Here is a 23,522-nt window from a genome sequence, read left to right on the forward strand (position 1 = left end):
TTTTACTATTCATCTAGCTAGTCCTTGCTTTGAGATAGAGTTACCAGTATGTGGTTTCTGAAACGCCACAAATAACTGTTTAGTTTTTCTAAATGATTTAGTTCTATCAATGTAATACATTATAGCTCTTTTAATGTCCAATGTATGCAGGGCTCTTTCTGCTACAGAGTCCGGCTGTGGAAAGAAGACTGGCAGTTTGACTGTTTGTTTGATATGAAATGGTGATATCACCTTTGGTAGAAACGTTGGGTTTGTTCGAAGTACAACTTTATGTTTGTTTACTTGTATGAACGGTTCTTGAATAGTGAAAGCTTGGATTTCACTAACTCTTCTTAATGAAGTAATTGCAACTAGGAAGGCAACTTTCCATGTTAGGTAATGAATCTGACATGAATGCATTGGTTCAAATGGTGGACCCATGGGTGGTGTGAGTACGATGTTTAGATTCCACGAAGGCACTGGAGGTGTTCTCGGTGGAATGATGAGTTTTAATCCTTCCATGAAGGCTTTGATAACAAGGACCCTAAATAGAGAGGTGTGTTGTATATTTTGCAAATACGCAGAAATTGCAGTGAGATGTATTTGATGGATGAGAAGGCTAAATTTGCTTTTTGCAGATGAAGCAAGTAACTTACAATGTCTTGTATTGACGCTGAAAGAGGGGCAACCTTTTCCATTTGTTTGCATAACACTGCCTCGTAGTGGGTTTTCTTGCTTGTTTAATTACTTCCATACATTCTGTTGGAAGGTGTAGATATCCAAACTCTAAGACTTCAGGAGCCAAATCGCTAGATTGATTATTTTAGGATCTGGATGCCTGATCAGTTGCTTGTTTTGCGTTAACAGATCTGGTCTGTTGGGGAGTTTGATATGTGGTACCACTGACAGATCTAACAGTGTTGTGTACCAGGGTTTACGTGCCCATGCTGGTGCTATAAGTATGAGTTCGAGTTTGTTTTGACGCAGTTTGTTGACTAGAAATGGAATGAGCGGGAGAGGGGGAAAAGCGTAAGCAAATATCCCTGACCAGTTGATCCATAGAGCATTGCCCTTGGATAGAGGGTGCGGGTACCTGGATGCAAAGTTTTGGCATTTTGCGTTTTCGATGGTGGCGAATAGGTCTATGTCTGGCGTTCCCCAGTGATGGAAGTATGTCTGAAGCACTTGGGGATGAATTTCCTACTTGTATGTTTGTTGATGATCTCGGCTGAGAACATCTGACAATTGGTTGTGTATTCCTGGAATGTATTGTGCTACCAGGTGAATTTTGTTGTGTATTGCCCAATGTCAAATCGTTTGTGCTATAAAGGACAGTTGCGATGAGTGGGTCCCTCCTTGTTTGTTTAGGTAATACATTGTAGTCATGTTGTCTGTTTTGATAAGAATGTTCTTGTGAATGAGAAGAGGCTGAAAGGCTCTGAGTGTGAGGAATACGGCTAACAATTCTAGGTGATTTATGTCAAGTTGTTTGTGTTTGGTGTCCCATTGTCCTTGAATGTTGTGATTGTTGAGGTGCGCCCCCCCTATCCAATCATTGATGTATCTGTTGTAAGTATGGTCTGAAACACAGGGTCTTGAAATGGCCGCCCTTGGTTTAGATTTGTGGAATTCCACCACTTAAGGGATATGCGTGTTTGACGGTCTATCAACACTAGATCTTAAAGCTGACCCTGGCACTGCGACCATTGCTTTGCAAGGCACTGTTGTAAAGGCTGCATGTTTAATCTTGTATTTGGGACAATGGCGAAGCATGATGCCATCATGCCAAACAGTTTAATTACAAATTTGACTGTGTACTGTTAGCCTGACTGAATTTGTGCTAATACATTGTGGAGTGCTTGCACTCTTTGTGGACTTGAGATTGCAAGTGCTGTTTGTGTATTTAGTGTGGCTCCTAAATACTGTTGAATTTGCGCAGGTTGTAGGTGGGATTTTTGGTAGTTTATGGAGAACCCTAGAGTGTGTACGGTTTGTATTACATAATGTGTATGGTTTTGACACTGTGTCTGACTGTTGGATTTTATTAGCCAATCGTCGAGATATGGGAACATATGAATGTGTTGTCTTCGTAGGTAGGCAGCTACTACTGCTAGGCATTTTGTAAATACTCTGAACTGGTAATGTTTTCCCTGAATTACAAACCAGAGATATTTTCTGTGCGCTGGATGGATGGGTATGTGAAAATACGCATCCTTGAGGTCTAATTTTGCCATGAAATCTTGCTGTTGTAGGAGTGGGACTACATCCTGTAGTGTTACCATGTGAAAGTGTTCTGACAGGATGTAAAGATTGAGAGTTCTGAGATCCAATATTGGTCTCAAGGTTCTGTCTTTTTGGGGGATAAGGAAGTACAGAGAGTAAACTCCTGTTCCTATCTGATCTTGTGGTACAAGCTCTATGGCTTGTTTGAGTAATAGTGATCTTAGTTCTTCTTGCAACATTGAGATATGTTGGGAGGAGAGTTTGTGTGGTTTTGGAGGTATATTTGGGAGAATTTGTGCCAATTCTATGCAACAACCATTGTATATGATAGACAATACCCAGTTGTCTGTTGTAATGGGTAGCCATTTGTTATGGAACCTTTGCAGTCTTCCCCCCCACAGGTGAGGTGTGAGTTGGGAAGAGATTGAGAAAGTCACTGTTTTGGCTGTGAAGCTAGTTTTGTTGGCTGATATTTTCCCCTGCCTCTGGGGAATTGGCCTCTGTAATTTCCTATAAACCCATCTAGTTGGTATTGAGGCTGGTAGGTTGACTTGGATTGTGAGGTGGATACATCAGGTGTTTGCGCTCTAAAACCACCTCTGTATTGAGGTTTTCGAAAGGATCATCTGTATTGTCTGGTATACAGAGCACCCATGGATTTAGCAGTGTCTGGGTCTTTTTTCATCTTTTTAATAGCCGTATCAACTTTAGGGCCAAAAAGCTGTTTTTGATTGAACTGCATATTAAGGACAGCCTGTTGAATTTCAGGCTTAAACCCGGACGACCGAAGCCATGCGTGTCTCCTAATAGTAACAGCAGTATTGATTGTCCTAGCTGCTGTATCTAGGGCTGATCGAATTTGGTTGTTAGTAATAGGCTGCCCTTCCTCGACTATTTGTTGTGCCCTTTTTTGTTGGTCTTTGGGGAGATGTTGGAGGATATCCTTCATCTCGTCCCAGTGGGCTCTATCATACCTAGCCAACAGTGCTTGGGAGTTGGCTATCCTCCATTGGTTGGCTGCTTGCGATGCTACTCTTTTGCCCGCAGCATCAAATTTCCTTCTCTCTTTGTCTGGTGGTGGTGCATCACAAGATGACTGGGAGTTGGCCCCCTTCCTAGCCGCCCATAAAACTACAGAATCAGGAAGCAGTTGTGTAATGAATGCCGGATCAGAGGGAGGTGGTTTATACTTTTTCTCCACTCTGGGAGTAATTATCCTGGCTTGGCTGGCTCTTGGAATATCTGCTGTGCATGCTTTACCATGCCTGGAAGCATGGGAAGGGACTGGTAGGTAGTGTGTGTGGAGGATAATGTGTTGAAGAGAAAATCATCCTCAAAAGGCTCGGTGTGCATGGCGACATTGTGGTATGATGCCGCCCTAGCCAGAACCTGAGTTTATCCGGTGCTATCTTCCGGTGGTGATGGTTTGGAAGGATAGCAGTCTGGGCTGTTATCCGGAATGGGATCTGGATCATAGAGGTCCCATGGATCCACATTCTCTTGTTGTGAATCTAAACAATGTACAGGAGACTGTGCAGGTGTAGGAGTAGTAGGTCGAGAGACAAGCAGGTGAGAATGAGGAGGAGACTGAGGCGGTGAAAATTGTGGGAGGAGGAGATCTTTGTTTAGGCCTTGGCACTTTAGCCAGTGGCTGAGCAGTGTCCAATTGTTCCTAAAAGGCCAGCTTCCTCTTAGGCTCCAGAGGAGGTGAAGTGATGATCTTGCCAGTGTCCTTGTGAATGTGAATTCTGGCTTGCCTTTCATCAAAGTCCTCTGTGTGTGTTCCTCTGAAAATGTACTGCTTTGTTTTAACTACATTCAAAAGTCCATGCTCCTCTGCATAACTTGGTATTTTCGGCTCCGAAGCCAGTTTTTTGGGGGATCAAAAGGCCGGGAGTGGATGTTGGACTCAGCTCCGAAAGTGATTTTTGAGGCTTCGACCCGAAGGGTTGGTGTTTGCCTGTTTCGGAGCCAGTGCTTCGGCTCGAGTCCGAAGGCTTCAGTGGCGTGGCCTTTTTCAGTGCTGAAGTTGTTGCTTGGTCACTGAGGGTCTTTTTGCGGGTTGAGCCATGGCCTTCCGGCAGTGGGGTTCCCGAAGCCTTATGTTTGGGATTGGCTCGGACAGGGGCAGGCGTACTCACGTGCTGTCCTGCCGTGACCGGTCTGTCCTCCTCGGATTCCTGCTTGGAATTGGACCCTCGGACGGAGACTGCGGTGTGCATAATCGCCTCTTCCTCGAGACGTTCAGTGCTTTTCAACGCCATTTCTAACCTTCGTGCTCTTCTGTCTCAGAGAGTCTCCTTCGAACGGAAGGATCTGCAGGCCTCACAACTATCCTCTTGATGGTCTGGAGAAAGACAGATTACAGACGAGATGTTGGTCTGTATATGGAAATTTGGCGTGGCACAGAGGACAAAAGCAAAATGGGGCCCGGTCCATGAGGCTTCCACGCGGTCGGCCCGACCAGGCCAGAGTTGGGCGAGGGTGCCCCAAAGGGCGAGTAAGGATGTTAGATCCAACAGTACCGAAGTGTCGATGAGAGATGATACGCGATCGAAACAATACCGACGAGAATTAGAGAGTTTTAGAACTTTTCTGACTTGAACTACCGGAGCGAAAAGAAACACGTCCGAACCCGATGGCGGAAAGAAAACAATCTAACATGGAGTCAATGCCCATGCGCAATGGAGCCAAAGAGGAGTCACTCGATCCTGTGACTCGAAAAAACTTCTTCGAAGAAAAACAATTTGTAACACTCCGATCCCAACACTAGATGGCAGAATTTGCATAGCATGTGTATCTGCAGCTACACATGCCATCGAACATATACACATATATATATACATACATATATGTGTATATACATATATACACATATATATACATACATATATATATATATATATATATATATATATATATATATATATATACACACATATACATTTATATATACATACACACACACGTATATATACACACATATATATGTGCACACACATTCAGGGGGCAGAAAGACTGTTAGACAATTAGGATTCATTCATTATTCACACAAGTGCTTTATAAAGAGCATATGTTTTTCAAGTACAGAGCAGAAGAAAAAAAAACTTGGGTTATAAATGGAGGGGTTGGAGACTTTTTCCTAGGAGCATGAAGGGGTAAGATGTTCTTTTTGACAGGGTATTTCAGCGCCATATAATACATCTTTCAGCAGGTGGGACTTGCTGATTTCTTCTTCAGCCAGAAGGGTAAAAATAATCTGTTGTGATCATGCTTCATCCATAACTTAGTTGACTAACATGGGTGGAACAAACAGGGCTAACTGAGGTCTCCCTGTGGCTAGCCTTACAATCAGCATATAATCTAGCCAAATGAACACAGTCCAGGACACCGTTAATTAGTCACAGCATGTGCTGTTTGTTCAACATTAGTTAAATATCAATTAGAGAATCCTGGAAAGGTGTACCATGCCCACCCTGAAGACGATTCTGTCACCACAATCTCCAACTGAAGAGGGTCCAAACGTGCTAGCTGAACATCTAGGGGGAGCAAACATAATACTAAGCAACACTAAGGAGCACAACCAATTAGTTGTCAATTATATGCAAAACCGTGTTGCCTGTTCCCCTAGAAAGTAAACAGAAACAGTACACTACTGAATAAGACATTAAAAATGTGGGCACTACATAAACGGAACAAAGGCCTATTTAGGATACCTATTGTAATTGTATCGGACCTAATTTGTCCTTTAATTTACTGTAATCACTTAATTTCTTGTCATTGCGAGAGCCAGGGGGACTAAGTGCTAAGTATCTAATACGCGCCTATAAAACTATTATTTGCATACTTAAAATAATGGTCGTATAGTAACATTCTAATAAAACAAGTATATGTCATCAACATTTCACAATTTGAGGCGACTTATAATGCTCCCAGAGGACTCCATAATTTTTATGCACATACATGCACAAACATGAAAGCAAAATTGCGGATTATTTGCTTTCAAAATAAACTGTACTAAAAAAACCTACAATTTAAAAAAAAAAATATTTAGCTAAACTGTGCACCTTTATTTAGATAGCAATTCATTGGGGCATAATTTAAGGACATTTGTTTAATCTACGCCAAAAAAAGGTTAATAAAGGAGAAGCAGTGTAAAATCATTTTGGACAACGTTATGGGCAACATGAAAAAGCAGAGGCCAATTCTTAAAGAAAGTCACAAACGTGCACTTTATTCGTTCTTGCAACGGTCCAGATTTGGACTTTTAGGAATTCAAAAACGTTTACAGAAGTATGCCAAGAAACATTTCTCCCGACAAACTTTTGTCATTTCCCGTTCTGCCTGACGAAACATACATGCAGTAAATTTCCAACTTTGCCTAACGTCGGAAGAGACTGAGTTAGTGAATACTCCTAAACAGGAGGGTGTACAATGACTCTCCGAGCATTCCAATCCTACACTTACACTTGCCATCTACTTCCAGCCCCCATAGACAGACTTAAGAGAAGGTGGCAAATCATACCCTTGCTGTTATAAAAGCTCTAGAGTAATGAGAACGCTGCCACCCCTTGTCACCCTACGTCACCAAAAGAGAAAGGTGGATTTTTTATTTTTATAGGTCAAGTGGGTTTCTGTATCATTCCAGTCAAGTAGATATTTTACAAAATTTCACACCCCTGAATTGAACATGCATGACTACTACACGAGTGACTAAATAGCAGCAGTATATAATCATACTGTGCGGTGAAAACTCACTTCTGAAGATTGCCCGTAACGTGATGTGATGGAAGGGAACTTCTGAAATAAATGAATGGCTGCAAAATACATAATTTGCTCTGTGTATATCTCTCTAGGGAAGCAAAAGGAGAGAAGAAAACCAACATCTGTACTAAGCAGACAACGAAGAAATATACACATTTCATAAAGAGTTGGCTCGCGCATACATGTTCAACCTACTGGACTCCACAACTAATTTTGTCAATACAAATTGTGTGAACATTCATCTGCAAACTACACTTCAGAGTAAGTTATAAACATTCAACAAGAAATTAATACACACCATGTAAAACTGCAGACGATAATGTTTCTTCACTAAGCTCAGTACAAACATGCAGAAACCTGTGTAATAAAAATACAAATGTCTTGAAATTATTGAAATTCTAATCACAACGAATACAGATAACACTCATGTGTTTGCTACCCATTTACCATAATTTATTAGAGTAGATGTGTAAAGCACCCAAACAAATATGTTGAACCTACAGGTGGAGGCACAATATCTATGAAAATCACAAAACAATTAACAGAGACGAAATAAGTTTCTTAAAATACTACTTTCGTTCAAATAATTATAAAGACACTCTGAAAAGAAACTTCTGAGACAACTTACATATTGGACTAAAACAACTAAAATAATAAAGGTAATGTGTTGGCATAATATGTACCTGTAGTTTTCAACAAGTAGAATCCGTGCGAGCATTATGAACAAAGACATTACTACTCTTTGAGAACTCTCTTTTTGGTGGATATCCCTTGTATTTGCAGATTCCTCATCGGCTAAATTTTGTAGGTGCCAGATCGTACCTGGAAACATCCAGCATAGCTCCCCACACTCACCTCGTGTCCTAAAGTAAGTCCCCGTTATTTTTCAGTGTCTTTAGAACGATATGAGAAAATTACATCAATTGTTATGGTAGTGGAGTGCAGCACTCTAATTTGGAACCTTATCATTGTAAAAAAAACAAAACAAAAAAAACTGTAAACTTCGCATATGTGTAACGCACTACTCACCCGTTAGGGTCTCAAGGCACTGTACGCATACCGCTGTGGAACTCCTCCTGGCTTTTCCCTGTGAGGCGCCCACTCCTGGACAGCCCCAGGGTGAAGCCAGGCATCCAAGCACTGTGAGAGCCGTTGTGGAGATTAAGCAAGCTATTGCCCAGAGTTAGAGTGAGACCCACTAATTAGATTAGACACTGAGGCAAGAATGATCTGGTCCAAGGGAATTGAGCCCAGATTAAGCAAGCTATTGCCCAGAGTTACAGAGTGAGACCCACTAATTAGATTAGAGATTAAGCAAGCTATTGCCCAGAGTTACAGAGTGAGACCCATTAATTAGATTAGACACCGAGGCAAGAATTATCTGGTCCAAGGGAATTGAGCCCAAGACCCGCCGAGGTGGGAATTGAACCCTGGTCCAGGGCCAGATCTCTGCATCAGGGTCTGCTGCTCTAACCATTGTACCACACTTCTCCACCGAAGTTCTCCACTCACTGAAGCCTAATACTATCCTTAAGAAGAGGAGGTGAATAGGATCAATGAGGAATCTGCAGGGAGCTAAAGTATCCATCAGAGCGATGTTTAGAACTACATATTCTTTACTGAATAGATTCCAATGCTGTATCCCCCTTAGAAAGCAGGTCTGAAGTATGGTCAGGTGAGAAAATCCTGGAGCCCTGGAATACAGAGTGTGCAAAATGGCCATCGCTTATATTCTCTACATCCAAACAATACGATTGGAAAAGGAGTGAAGGGAAGCCCATGTCGCCACACTGCAATTCTCTCCTATGGGAACACACTTGGGCAAAGCTGAGGTGGAAGACTTTGCCCACATTTCTCCTGGCAGTTCCTTCTCTGTAAGAGTACAACACACCTTTATACACACATTTTTCTAATTAGACAAAGACCTCTTTCTGAACTGCAATGCTCTTTTGGCTACCCACAAACCCAACAAAAAGCTGTTATCAGATGTGATCTCTTTAGCACAGTCAAAATAGTAGAGGACTGATCTTTTGGGGACCAGGCATTGTAACCTCTCCTCATGGCAGGATGAGGTGGGGATACACGATGGAAAGGGAAACAGACTGCCCCAGATGAAAAGAGTAGCCACCTTGGGAAGGAAAGCCACTTTAGGCCTGAGAACAGGTTTGCACAGAAAGAAGCATTATGTACTGAGTGGACACTCTGCACTTGCAACTCACTCACATATCTCAATGAGGTAACTACTGCATGAAAAACAGCTTTAAATGCCAATTAACCGTCAATGGGCTTATTGGGAGCACCCATAAAAAAAGTCAAAGTTAAATTAAGATCCCAACGAAGGAAGACAAAAAGTACGGGTGCATGCTTGCCTGTCTTTCCATTTACAAACCTCATCAATACTGATAGGCAGTTCTGGGCTGATGATGACTTGAGTCAAGTACTGGTGACTCCTCAGAACCTGAGGAATCAAGGGTATGGAGGAAATGCACAAGTGAAAAGTTCTAACTCAATCAAAGCAAGTCCCCTAAGGATCCTTGCAACAGATACTGATTGGGGGTGGGGTGGGGTGGGGATGGGGGGGGGGGGGGGGGTAGAGAAATGTCGACACTTGACATTGGCGCAAGTTGCTAAGAGGTACACCCGAGTGGTGCCCTATAGTGTAAAGATATCCTGTACCACCTCCAGAAGGAGATATCACTTTTGATATAAATCACAATGCCAACTTGAGCTTCTGGCTCTGGTGTTCAGGGAGCTGGCCAGATGGTTGATGACTAGTGTAGGAAAATGGCTCCCTGTTGCAGTTACCCCCCCACTTTTTGCCTGATATTGATGCTGACTTGACTGAGAAGTGTGCTGGGACCCTGCTAACCAGGCCCCAGCACCAGTGTTCTTCACTTAAAAATGTACCATTGTTCCATAATTGGCACATCCATGGCACATAGATAAGTCCCTTGTAAACTGTACCAGTGGTACCAAGGGCCCTGTGACCAGGGAAGATCCCTAAGGGCTGCAGCATGTGTTGTGCCACCCTAAGGGACCCCCTCACCTAACAAATGCACACTGCCATAGCAGATTGTTTGTGTTAGTGGGGAGAAAAAGGCAAAGTCCACATGGCATCCCCATCAGGATACCATGCACACAAAATACTGCCTGTGGCATAGGTAAGTCACCCCTCTAGCAGGCCTTACAGCCTTAAGGCAGGGTGCACTATACCACAGGCAAGGGCATAGCTGCATGAGCAATATGCCCCTACAGTGTCTAAGTCCATTCTTAGACATCGTAAGTACAGTGTGGCCATATTAAGTATATGATCTGGGAGTTTGTCAAAAACGAATGGCTACACTGAACACTAGGAAGTTTGGTATCAAACTTCTCAGAATAATAAACCCACACTGATGCCAGTATTGGATTTATTACAAAATGCACACAGAGGGCATCTTAGAAAATGCCCCCTGTATTTTACCCAATCCTTCTGTGCAGGACTGACTGGTCTGTGCCAGCCTGCCACTGAGACAAGTGTTTGCCCCCCCTGGGGTGAGAGCCTTTGTGCTCTCTGAGGATAGAAACAAAGCCTGCACTGGGTGGAGCTGCTTCTCACCTCCCACTGCAGAACTGTAACACCTGGCAGTGAGCCTCAAAGGCTCATGCCTTTTGTTACAGCACCCCAGGGCATCCCAGCTAGTGGAGATGCCTGCCCCTCTGGACACAGCCCCCACTTTTGGCTGCAAGTCCAGAGGAGATAATGAGAAAAACAAGGAGGAGTCACCCACCAGTCAGGACAGTCCCTAAGGTGCCCTAAGCTGAGGTGACCCCTGCCTTTAGAAATCCTCCATCTTGGTTTTGGAGGATTCCCCCAATAGGATTAGGGATGTGCCCCACTCCCCTCACTGAGGAAGCACAAAGAGGGTGTAGCCACCCTACAGGACAGAAGCCATTGACTACTGCCCTCCTGACCTAAACACACCCCTAAATTCAGTATTTAGGGGCGACCCAGAACCCAAGAAATCAGATTCCTGCAACCTGAAACAAGAAGGACTGCTGACCTGAAAGCCCTGCAGAGACAACAACTACTTTGGCCCCCGCCCTACCAGCCTGTCTCCTGACTCAAAGAAAACTGCACAGCAAAGCATCCAACAGGGACCAGTGACCTATGAAGCCTCAGAGGACTGCCCTGAAATCCGAAGGACCAAGAAACTCCCGAGAACAGTGGCACTGTTCACCTACAGCAATATTTTTGCAACTTTCTAACAACTTTTAAAGAACCCACTCTTCCCGCTGGAAGCGTGAGACTTCACCCTCTGCACCCGATGCCCCCTGTTCGAGCTCCAGAGAACCAACACTTCAGGGAGGACTCCCAGGCAACTGCAACCTCGTGAATAACCCAAGACAACCCCCTGGGCCCCCACAGCGAGACATGCAGAGAAAATCCAGAGGACCTCCCTGACCGTGACTGCCTGTAACAAGGAACCCGACGCATGGACCAAGCACTGCACCCGCAGCCCCCAGGACCAGAAGGAACAGAACTTCAGTGCAGGAATGACCACCAGGCGACCCTCTGCCTAGCTCAGTCGGTGGCTGCCCCCGAGAAGCCCCCCTGTGCCCTGCCTGCACCGCTAGAGTGACCCCCGGGTCCCTCCCTTGATTTCTATTACAAACCCGACGCCTGCTTTGCACAGTGCACCTGGCCGCCCCTGTGCTGCTGAGGGTGTGTTTTGTGTGCCTACTTGTGTCCCCCGCAGTGCTCTACAAAACCCCCCGGGTCTGCCATCCGAAGACGCAGGTACTTACCTGCTGGCAGACTGGAACCGGAGCACCCCTGTTCTTCATAGGCATCTATGTGTTTTGGCCCTCCTTTGACCTCTGCACCTGACCGGCCCTGTGTTGCTGGTGCGGTGGCTTTGGGGTTGCCTTGAACCCCCAACAGTAGGCTGCCTATGCCCAGGAAAGTGCCTTACTTACCTGAAAAACTAACCATTACTTACCTCCCCCAGGAACTGTTGATTTGTGCACTGTGTCCACTTTTAAAATAGCTAATTGCCATTTTAACTAAAACTGTGTATGTTACTGCTCTAATTCAAAGTTCCTAACTTAACTGTGTGGAGTACCTTGCATTTTATGTATTTACTTCAAATCTCGAACTTGTGGTTCTAAAATAAAGAAAATATATTTTTCTATATAAAAACTATTGGCCTGGAGTTAAGTCTGAGTGTGTGTTTCTCATGTATTGCCTGTGTGTGTACAACAAACGCTTAACACTATCCTCTGATAAGCCTACTGCTCGACCACACTACCACAAAATAATTCTAATGCTCCATCCAATCTTGGACTGTGTGCACACTATCTCTTACTTTGAGATATTATTTACAGATCCAACTTCCTACAACTAGCCAAATTTCACTGCCGGGATGCCCACGGCCAGAGCCTCAGATCTTCCTGACAAAGTAGGTAAAACCCCACTCCTCCCAGACTGTTCACGTAGCAAATAGTAGTAGTATCTGTCATGATCTGGATGGACTAACTGGGAAGGGAGGAAGGCCTTAAGGGCTAGTCAAAGTGCCCTGGGTTTGAGAGGGCTGATGTGAAGTACAAGCTCCTCCAGAGACCAAAGGCCTCCAATTTCCAGTTTCTCCATATGAGCATCCTCCCTCACCCAAAGGTGGATGCTCCATTACTGCTGTGACCATGGTTGGTGAATGGCAGAAGGACATTCCATGAATTAGGTTCTCTGACCACCAGGCCAGATCTGCCACAGTATGCCAGGAAATCACAACATTGTCCACTAGATTTCCCTTGTGTTGGAACCATTATCTACGAGAGGCACCACTAGTGAACCCTCATATGCCAGTGTGATTTTGTGTGAATTTCCATTTTTTGCTGATAGCACTATATATTTTAAGTGTGCTGCTAGGTTTCTCAATGGAAAATGGCTTCCTCCTCTGATTTTGAGAGCAGACCCTCTCCCTTGCCCAAGCTCTACATTCTTGCAAGGAGTACCCATATTGCCAGTGCTTATCTCATATGCATTTACTTGATTATTTTTTAAGTGATTTTTCGACCAGAATAGATTTTGCAGCGTTAGTGAGTTAACAGAAATTTAGTCCACCTAACTAATCCATTCCCATACAGCTGAAGACTGTAAAACGGAAAAGGGCAAGGGCGATGGGTGTTCCTTAGAGATGGACTTCCGAACCTGTCCCTCACAGTGCGTTTGTGTATGAATGTGAGTGGTTTGATGCTTAACAGGCACAAGACCTCAATAGTATTAGAATGTCGCACTTGCTTTAACAAGCTCAAAACCTCTCATTAGAACTACAACCTGTTATCTACTGCTACGACCTGGCATCAGCTGCCGGAAATGTGTTCCAATTCTTAACAGTATCAAATATCTGAGAGTACATAAAGGCCGAATCTTGAGAACAGATTCCTAACAATACATCAAACAATAAAGCGACTGAAAAATTGAAACGTATATAAATGTAAATTAGCTCTGGCATTCTGTTACAATAATCACACAGATACAAATGATATGTATGCAAGAAGAAAGTTTCGTCTGGTCATGAGTTGTGGCCATCCTTAAGGATACTTCTTCATTCAATGGTTATTAGAATTAAGTTTTATTATAAACTAAAAACGTATTGAACAGTCTGGTACCAGACTCTAAGATATGTGAATCCTTGCATGCTAAATCAAAAATCATTAAAATCCCAAAATACTTTTTTTTTTACTTTAAAAGTCACCTTTAAGAACTCAAAGTCCCAAGATACAAATATAATATTTCAAAAAAGTTACGACGCTTGTTCATTAAAACAAACTTAGTAAACTGTAAGTCTCTTTTTATATGCTCCATAAAATGCATGATTTTACAGTGTGCTCAAAAACATACCTGTGAGGTACAGCGTAAATGATATGAACCGATGGTAGCGAACTAAGAATTGGAGAGACTCCTCTCTCTGCACCGATGTGGCAAAGTAGTCGGCCAAAGTCTCCCCATAGAAAAAGTAGTTCACACATAACAGAAAATACCTGCAACCAAGATAAAAAAAAAAAGTAACTTGCATCTTTCTGAGGCACAAGTTCTCTGTAGTTAACACAGGGGGTAAAATAATGGAAAGTACAGAAGCCAGTCTGTCCACTGATTTCTTTACCCTTGCACAGATACTTTCTTTAACTTACTGTATGTAAGGTGTCTGAAGTCCCTGGCAAAGACAAACCACTTACAAGAAGTGGATACTATGGTGCTTGAGAGGCAGATATGGCTGGAATCAGTAACCTATTGACAAGCGCTGTGTATAGTGTATCAACAAATATGAAATATATTTGCACTTACGTCTCGGATACTATGGTGCTCCAGTGAGATAACCAAATTACCCAACTGAAGGTTTGATCAATAAATCAAGACTTACTCCGGATAACACAGCATATATTCACAATACATCTCAATAATCAGTGTTACTTAAACATTGTAAAGATCCAGTAGTTGAAAATGTAACAAACACAAAGTCATCTTCTTCATGAGAGGATACATTCTGTCAGAATCAGTTCTATTGCTTAAAAGGTAGTAACATACATGAAAAAAACCTTGCTCCGAAAATTGTTCAATTACAGACACTTTTCAAGTTCACTGGAGTCTATCCTCAGGTCACCCATGCACTAGTGCAGATCCATAACAGAGAAGAGCAGTCAATGGATTGTAACAATATAGCTAAGGTGCTAATGAGACACGTACCATTTGGTGCTTTGGGATCAAGAAGGGTGGTTTTGAGAGTGAGGTAAAATTGCAGATATTGTGCCCAAAATCCAATAGCCTAGAACGGAAAAGCAAGCCAGACGCCATCCCAGAAAATAACGAGTGCTTCTGGTTAGTGATGGTAGTGGTGGGAATAATCACATACAGTTCAGAAGATCAGAGAGAACAAAACTGGTCAAATCAATACTAATGGTGCCAATTAGGGACAAATTGGTATCTTAAGGCAGGGATCCACGTAATACATGTATGTTTAGGGGCCATCCGTGAGTGGGACCTTGCAGTCAAGATTTTCCAGCGGCAGTGGTGGGGGATCACTCCAGGACTCTTGGTACCTTACTTCATTGGTCCACACTCACCAGGGACAACTGAGAACCCTGGTTCAAGGCTAGGGTGAAAACAGACTTTAGAAATATCATATCTGGAACCTTAAGTTGCAGGGTGACAGTTCAAATAATGATGGGTGCAAGGTGACCCGTCAAGCTACCATGGAACAATGGTGAAACCATTGTGGCTCTCTCAGGTATAAGTGATATCTGCTTCTATCAACTGATAAGGGACATACATGCTCAGAAACAGGTACAAGCCTTTCATGTTAGCAGCTTTTACACATCTTTCAGCTGCTGCAGGTGATCATCTTCACAGGAATGATCACAGGCAGCTGATTCAGATCAACCAGGCCCTAAGTGGGCGCTCTTCCTTACATCGTCCTTAACACATCTCAGTCTGCTCAGCCTTGTATTTGTTCCCTAATCAAACCCAAGTTCAGAGCTAGTGCTGCAAAATTTCTTTCAAAGTCGAAAGGAAATGTAACTTACTGGAGCAAGGGTAACAGTTTCTAAACCTAAATATGGAGACGCTGCTGGCCAACCTAGTTTTCCACAGAAACTACATGAAAAACGTGACATCTATTAGCATGAAGACAACATAGCAGGTTTTGTGCTTCAACCACCATGTGCTTTCATAGAGCACACTAATATGTAACATGGGCTCCAAAATATGTTAATTCTCTTGCTCCTTTTCTCTACTGTTCTCCTTTTTATTTCTTGCTCTTAAACGAATTGGCCTAATTAACAGGGTATGAACAGATTTTTCACAAGGGGGATTAGTAGACCATATCCCAGTGGTACATGGGTGCAGGCTTGTGCCACTGCAAATGTAACAAAAAATGAGTCTGTTCATATCCTGAAGATCAGGCTGTAACTACTATGCTCTACGAGTGGGTGTGCTAACTAGGTGTAAAAGATGCCGGAACACCCCTTTCCTCACAGTACGCGGCACAATATTTATACAGCTTATCAAGGCCGTGGTCATTGTCTATTTACATATCATCTCTGGAATTGTCAACTACAATCTAGGACCTATGCCGGTTCTCGAACATTTGATCCTAATTGTTTTTGGATATTTGACTATACCTACAACTGGGCCTTGAGAAAGTCTTGTTGATGAAACACGTGTTGGCTGTTGTATTTCTGAATTCATGATGGGATGAATAAAACCTTTTGATCTACACCTACGTGCAGTTTGAACTTTGATTGCCACAATACAACAAGGAATGGACTTCTATAACTACTGTTTAGTGCTTTGTTTTATATTATCTGGGTGTACAAAACGGGTCTGGCATGTTAATCAAAATTTGGAGAACCGGCACTGAACTTAAACATGCTGGGTTCGCAGGGGATCAAGTCTCAACAGAACCAAAGATGGTCAAATGGTCAGAGGGACCCAACTTCTTTAGCAGTGCCAGAACACTGGTTACTAACAATCATACATTTGGAGATTGCCCATTACAGGAGGTTCTGTAATAGGCCTTAAGAAAACTACAGAGGGCCTACTTTGGTCAACACACGAATTAGAAAACAAACGTGCAGAAGTCTATATTATACATGAAAAGTAAAGGCCTCAGTTTGAACATAATGGTCAATAAGGAACGCAGGGACAGAAAGGAGAATGAGGAGGGAGGCCAGGTGCAGGGTAAAGCAGTTACGATTCAGCCTAGCATACCACAGATAACTTAGAAGGACGCACACACACAAACACACACACACACACACACACACAAGGGAGAGAGTTTGAGCTACTTTCTGATAGCAAGAAAGGAGAAGGGTTAATCACGACAGACTTGAAAGGGACACAGTGTTAGATGTTTGTGTTTCAAGGCCGGCAGAAGGTAGGTGACAGGCCGTAAATCTTTTGGAGTCTTGTAGACGTGTAGGGGGAACATATTGGTAGAGGTCACAGAGCAGGATCGAAGGACATTGTGTATGTTAGATACTATGTATACAGTAAATCTGCTAGGACTGTATTTTTGTAACAAGCAGTCAGATAACGCTTAAAGAATTATTGTTTTTGTTAATTGTAAGTGGGTGGGTTTTAAGCGGCCACTGAAGGTATAAAAATTACCATGTGAAAGAGCTGAGTGGAGTGTGGCTTCAGTTGCAGAACTGTGCTGTACTCCCGGACGTATTGTATTCTGTTTATTTTGGTTATATAAATACACAATTATTACTAGAATTGTGTCACTTTATTATTAATAAGAAATTCAATTACATTTTGACGAGCCAGCCGGGAGTTAATCACTTGTTTCCCTGGACCAGCGGCTAAAGGAGGCATCGCCTGGGACGCTTGAACAGAATACTGCGCCCATACCAGGTGAGGATTACACCGGTCTCTTCAAGCAGACGGGCGATGTTCCAGAGGCTGCTGTCCTAAAAGGGTAAGGAGGGGTCTGGCTTTGAACTGTGATAGATGAAAGTGCATAATTCTGTGGTAATTGTAGTATGGGGAAGTAAATGCATGCGGGATTTGTATGGGTTTGTTGAAATATAACGTTTATATGAAATGTGGTATCCCGGCCAGGCCAGAAGGCTAGCTAGTAGGGATTCCCTTTTGTAATAGAAAGGAGATAATGAGTTAGTGGATAACCTAGGGGACAGCCCAGAGGAAGACATAGGAAAGATAGTTCCTAGAAGACACCTTGAGTGTATTAGCGGGATCCTAGGAGAGTGTCTTCTAGGAGAGTAGCTCCTAGAAGACATACTAGGTGTATTTTGTGGGTAAGCTAGGGAATAGCCCCAGAAGACACATTAGGTGTATTAGTGGATAAGATAACCTAGGAAACAGTTCCTGGAAGGGACAGTTAGTGTCCGTTAGGTAGCCCGGCTAGGCCTGGAGGGTGAAAGTAGAGAATGGGTGAGGCAGGTAACGTGTGAAGTCGGACAAGGTATAAAGGGACGACCAAGTGGTTGGTGTAAAGTGACGTTATCCGGAGCACGGTCAGACTCTGTGTTGAAAAGTTGAAAAGTGTAATGATGACAATGAAAATGTGTGATATTAATAATGTGTAATGTGAATGATGAAAATATTGTGATTTTCCATAATCACAGTGGGCAAAGTGTAGAGAAAAAAACAAAGATTCTAGCCAGTGGTTATACAATCTGAAATAAGTGAGGAGGAGGAAGTGCGAGATCTCTGCCGCATATCTGATATTCCCGGGGAAAATCTTGAAGTGCCCGGGGAGGGGGAAAATGTCAAAATAAATAAAGCTCGAGAAATTCAAATAGAGAGCATTAAAAATTAGTGGAGATAAATAAAAGCTCTCATGAGTGAGACTGATAATTCCCTGTGGCAAGAAGAGGATACCCTCGATTTAGTTATAACATTTGAATGAGCTCACGGCCATCCCCCTTGTCCGTGTGACACTCCTCAGTTTCACATAATAACACAGGAAGTTATTGTGTTAGAGGCTCTCTTAGATGCATTTTTCACAGATTTGTACGATTCAGAGGTTTTAAATATAGAAAGGGACATCAGTGCCTAAGTGTGGTCATGGAAAACGCTAATTCATAATAAAATGTGATTTGTATTATGTTAGGCAGTAACCTGTGTGGTTCCCTATAAATGTATACGCACCTGATATTAAAATGGAAGAAGGACTATAGGCTATTGCTATAGGTCAAAATACGCATAGTAGTATAAGGGACACGAGAAGTAGGTAGAAATAAAGAGTGTATAGGTAGCCTATGTCCCGGGGAAGAAATCATGGATGCTCCCTTGGAAAATATGATAAAAACATTTTCGTCTGACAAAAAGAAAATACAGAAATATTGTAAGCAATGGTACAGAGACACTAAAGACTATGCTCACCCACGGCCTAAGGAAGGAACATTTGATGAGGACATAATTGAACATACATTGACTTACATTAAATCTAAGTATCAGAAGAAAAAGAGAAAGAAGAGGGAAGCTATTTTGTCGTTATGGTGTGTTTTCTACGATACAAAGACAAATATAAAACTGACAATGTTAGAACAGACAGCACACAAATACAAGAGAGACACCGAAGGGGTTTCAGAGGGACCCCCACAGTACGGTCTCTATCCTATTCGACCAGCGGCTGGATACCAAGATCCAGTGTGGGTTGAATGTGAGGAAGGTGAGACAGAGGTGAAGGGGGCGGAGAAAGAGTCTCGTTTACTCCCTATAGCTCCGCGGGCAGAGTATGAACAGAGAAGGAAGGAGGGAGCAATATCTAGGGTACAGCTTACTGAAGAACGGGCAGGGAGGTCGGAGAATGTTGATTCTCCTTGAGGGCGATAGACTACGGGGCAGATCATTCTTAAAGTGGGGGATAAGTCTGCAAGCACATTGAGAGAGGCAGCAGGAGAGTGGATGTTGAAAGAAAGGGAAAAAGAAGATGTAGAAAGGGTACGATATGATAGGTATTCAGAAGAAAGAAGAAAGGAAACAGAAGCTGAGGCAACAGTTGAGGATTGGGGTGACGACTGATACAAATGAGGGTGCAGTAGGAAGAGGAAGGGGCCTGCATAACTTTCGACCCCATCCTATACGAAGATTACAATTAATAGCGCAAGACTCAGATGAGGTAAAGAGGAAGTCAATTTTAAAACCAGCTAAATTAAGGATGACACCTATTGAGACAATAGAACAGGAACAAGAAAGGTGTTTTCGCTACCCCTTCTCAGATGAATTGGCAGAATGGACTGAGCAACAAGGAAAAAATCATGGCCCCGACACGGGTCGTTTCAACCCTATGATTTAGCAATAGCAGAAGATTGTATACGACAAGGGCAGGCTGCCCCGAGTTGGGATTATCCATACATGCAAGAGTGTCTTGCAGTGTGGGAAACATATGCAGAGGACAAACCGACTGAAGTGATGCGCAGCAATAGGCCAGACCACCAATACAGAATTGCCTCTAATTTTTAAAGGAGGGCAGGCACCGACATACGTGCCTTGGCCACAGATGGACAAAGAAAACTTAAAAAGAGCATTGCCTCCATTGTCTGAAGGAGCAGAAAAATGGATAGGGAGTTTTGAAAAACACACAGCTGGAGTGAATCTTGCTCTAGGCGATGTTAAGAGTTTGTTGAGTTCCGTGGCAGGAGATGAGGTGAATACTATATTCACAAAAGCAGGATCTCCTCAAGAAACTTTGACAAATACACAATTTGATGGATCGTCTTTTAATAATGTTCGCCAACATGTTTGGGATGCGCTGAGGCGGACATATCCAGACAGACCAGACATTGGAGCCCTTATGGCAGAAAGTATTAAGCCATCTGAGGACATTGCAGAGTTTATTACAAGAATGAAAGAGCGATGGATACAGGAGGTAGGATGTAACTGGGAAAACACAGGAGGAAATGCACTGTTATTTTATAATGTTTTGAAGAAAGGCCTTCCCACTGATATACAGGTAAACTTAGATGGAGTGGTGGGAATTGAGGCTAAATCGTGGCCAGAAATACAGGTACACATAATACATTATTTTAAACGAAAACAAGAGAAAGACAAAGAGAGAATAGAGCAGGCAGAAAGAGCTACTGCCAAATTAGTGCAACAAAAGGTTAAGAAACTGAGCACTGAAGGAAAGCTTGTGACCGTACCATCAGCAGCTGTTGCAACGCTGTACTGAATCCTAGTTCGTTTTAATGGGATAACAGGAGTTAGCTTAGCCTCTGGCTTGCAGACTCGTGCCCCCATCACCTAGTGACTTTTAACCTACTTAGCTTGCTCTGTCTTAGCCCATTTAATTATTTATTTCTTCTAAAGATGACTGCCTTGTTTATAGTTAGGCCACTTGTTATGGGTAACATTATCAGTGTTACCGCGCCAAGGCGTCAAGATCAAGCACCAAAGACAAACAAACACTTAGGGATTTTCCCTCTCTATACTTTCGAGGGATTGTTTATATTAATTGCCGTCCCAAGCATGTCTGTTATCTATTGTTTAGGAACACACCTACGTCAGGGGTCCTTGTAGATCTGTATAAATACATCACACTTGAGACAGATAATCAGAGGGATTCCGACCAGAGGGCATCGTCACCATCGCTGATACCAATGCTGCAGTCGTCTTGGCGCGTGTCCCTGCGGAGTCTGAGATAGAGACCTCATTCCAAGGTAACAAGGGTTGGGGGCTCCTCTCATGGACATGGCATTGGCAGATTAGGTTTAACAAACCCAGCTCTCCTTTAGGTAGGAGGTTAGGCCTTTTCACATTAGGGTATTAGGGCATATTACATCTCTTATGTCTTTTCTACATATTACAAGATGGTGGGGGTCTTTGTAATAATGACTCTTGTCTTCACAATTCTGTTTCTTACATTATTCATTATCCTAATCATTGCAGCCCATGCAACTTATCGAAAACTGCAGTTATGTTAAATAAAAACTATTGAAACTCTACTGCATCTTTGTCATTGCCTGTGTTTGTATGAGACATGATATATCTGTGAGAAAAGGGTAATCTCCGTTTAACCACTCCCTGAGTTGTCTTATTCTCGAGTCCATGCGTAAGGGCCGCCATAAATCACCTTTTACTATTGTGTTTCTGGTGAGGTGCTGCTAGTAAGCTGGTAGGGTTGGGACAACAGTTGCGACTTGTTGTAGGAAAGGCGTAGTCGCCTACAAACAAAAGTACTGTCATCCTTAAACCAGCAGTCTTGCTCAGAGCAAGAGTCCAAACTACAACCACGCCAGTGCAAGGGCGAGTACCAGGAGGTCAAGGACTAAGTGAAATGAGGAGACGGCAAGGAGGTCCAGCACAAGAACAAGCAGCAATGCAGGGAAGAAAACAAGGAGGATTCAGAGGGGGGCAGCTATGTTTTTATTGCGGCAGGTCGGGTCATTTTGTAAGGGAGTGTAGAACAAAGAGGATTGATGAGCGTATGCAGGGATGGGCCGCTCCGCAAAGACAAGTTGTGCGGCCATCGCAGATGCACTTGGGACCACAACAATATGCAAGACAGGAGGGTCCCCAGCCGCAACAACAGGTGCCGCAGGGTACCAGTAACCCCATAAGTGGACAAGTGGAGAGGGGCAGGTAGGAAGAGTAGTGGTGCAAGGAGGTAATCCCTTTTACGTGCCGCCCCAAGTATTTGGTGGGGTACAGTCACCCAATTATGTACAATGACAAAGCCCACAGGTAACAACTATGTGTCCAATACTATCGGTAAGCCACAGATCGGAGGAAGAAGCCACTGTGATGGTAGCCATAGAAGGTCGCCCCTATCACTTCTTAATTGATACTGGGGCCACCAAATCTTGCATAAATGAAGGTACGTTACCACTCTTGTGTAAGTCAATGGACACACAAGGGTTCTCTGGGGCTGTCAGACAGGTGCCTTTTACTCATTCAGTAAAAATTACTGTGGGCGATACACAAGTTGATGGGCCATTGTTATACTCGCCCGAGTCACCTGTCAATCTTTTGGGGAGAGATTTAATGAGTAAATTAAACATGACCATTTCATTTTTGGATGATGGATCGATGGTTTGTTATACACCTGGTGTTACGCCAGGTTGGATATTCTCTCTCCTTCCTCGTGAAGACTCTAGACAGCAGGTTAGATCAGTGCCAATGGACACAGAGGCTTTTTTGCGGGGCATATATGCTCTGATAGCGCATACACCAGCGCTGCAGGGGAAAACAGTGCAGAAACCAAAAGAACTAGTGTTTCGGTCATGTAAACCCATAGAGCCAACGACAGAACGAGAAATGATGATGAATATATCAGCTCTTGAATTAAGAGCAACATATGCTGTGCTTATTGCATTTGACAAAGAACAGGGAATGTGGGCTTCAATAGTGTTCACAGATTTTGGGGTCAAACTGAGAGACATCTCAGAAAAGCAATTGTTCAGTGAACACCCCTTAATTGGAACAGTTGTGTTTGAAATGGACATTTCTCTTAGAATGAAGGTGCAGTATAGAACTGTGTCGGACAATGTACCAGACATGACAGTAAACGTAAGAGATTTGGCTAAAGTACCGGAGATGTTATGGACAAAAAGACCACATGATGTGGGATTGATTAAAGGAGCTGAACCTGTTAAGATTACGCTGAAAACTGGAGCTCAATTGCCCAGGATATGCCAGTACCCTCTGTCCAAAGAAGCAGAGGAAGGTATTTTACCTACCATTCAGTCGTTACTTGAACAAGGGGTGATATATGAAAGACCGACACCCTGTAACACTCCGATTTTCCCGATAAGAAAGGCTAAAGGGGGAACTTGGAGAATGATTCAAGATTTGCGTTCTTTGAATGATATTGTCATTCCAGAATTTCCTGTGGTACCAGATCCTTCGGTTATATTGACAAATATTCCTAGAGAGGCTACTTTCTTCTCTGTAATCGATTTAACCCCTTCTGTGCCCAGGACGTAATGGTTACGTCCTGATGCACAGTGCTGCTGTGCCCAGGACGTAACCATTACGTCCTGTGCACAGAGCCCAGAGGGAGCGCTAGAGCTCCCTCTGTGGGGTTCCCCCCCCATCCCCCCAAGAC

General features: G+C 43.3%; 1 protein-coding gene across 1 annotated transcript in view; it reads right to left on the bottom strand.

The window, feature by feature from the left end:
- The window catches only part of CDS1 (CDP-diacylglycerol synthase 1), a 661,805-nt gene that overhangs the window by 242,933 nt on the left and 395,350 nt on the right, over positions 1-23,522 (bottom strand). The window contains exons 5-6 of the mRNA XM_069236283.1: positions 13,850-13,989; positions 7,265-7,323 (exon numbers count right to left, since the gene is read on the bottom strand). Of these exons, the coding sequence (XP_069092384.1) occupies positions 7,265-7,323; positions 13,850-13,989 (199 nt within the window). The remainder of the gene's footprint in view (positions 1-7,264; positions 7,324-13,849; positions 13,990-23,522) is intronic.

The sequence above is a fragment of the Pleurodeles waltl genome, chromosome 1_2, assembly GCF_031143425.1.
Source record: "Pleurodeles waltl isolate 20211129_DDA chromosome 1_2, aPleWal1.hap1.20221129, whole genome shotgun sequence".
In the NCBI taxonomy this organism is placed as follows: domain Eukaryota; kingdom Metazoa; phylum Chordata; class Amphibia; order Caudata; family Salamandridae; genus Pleurodeles; species Pleurodeles waltl.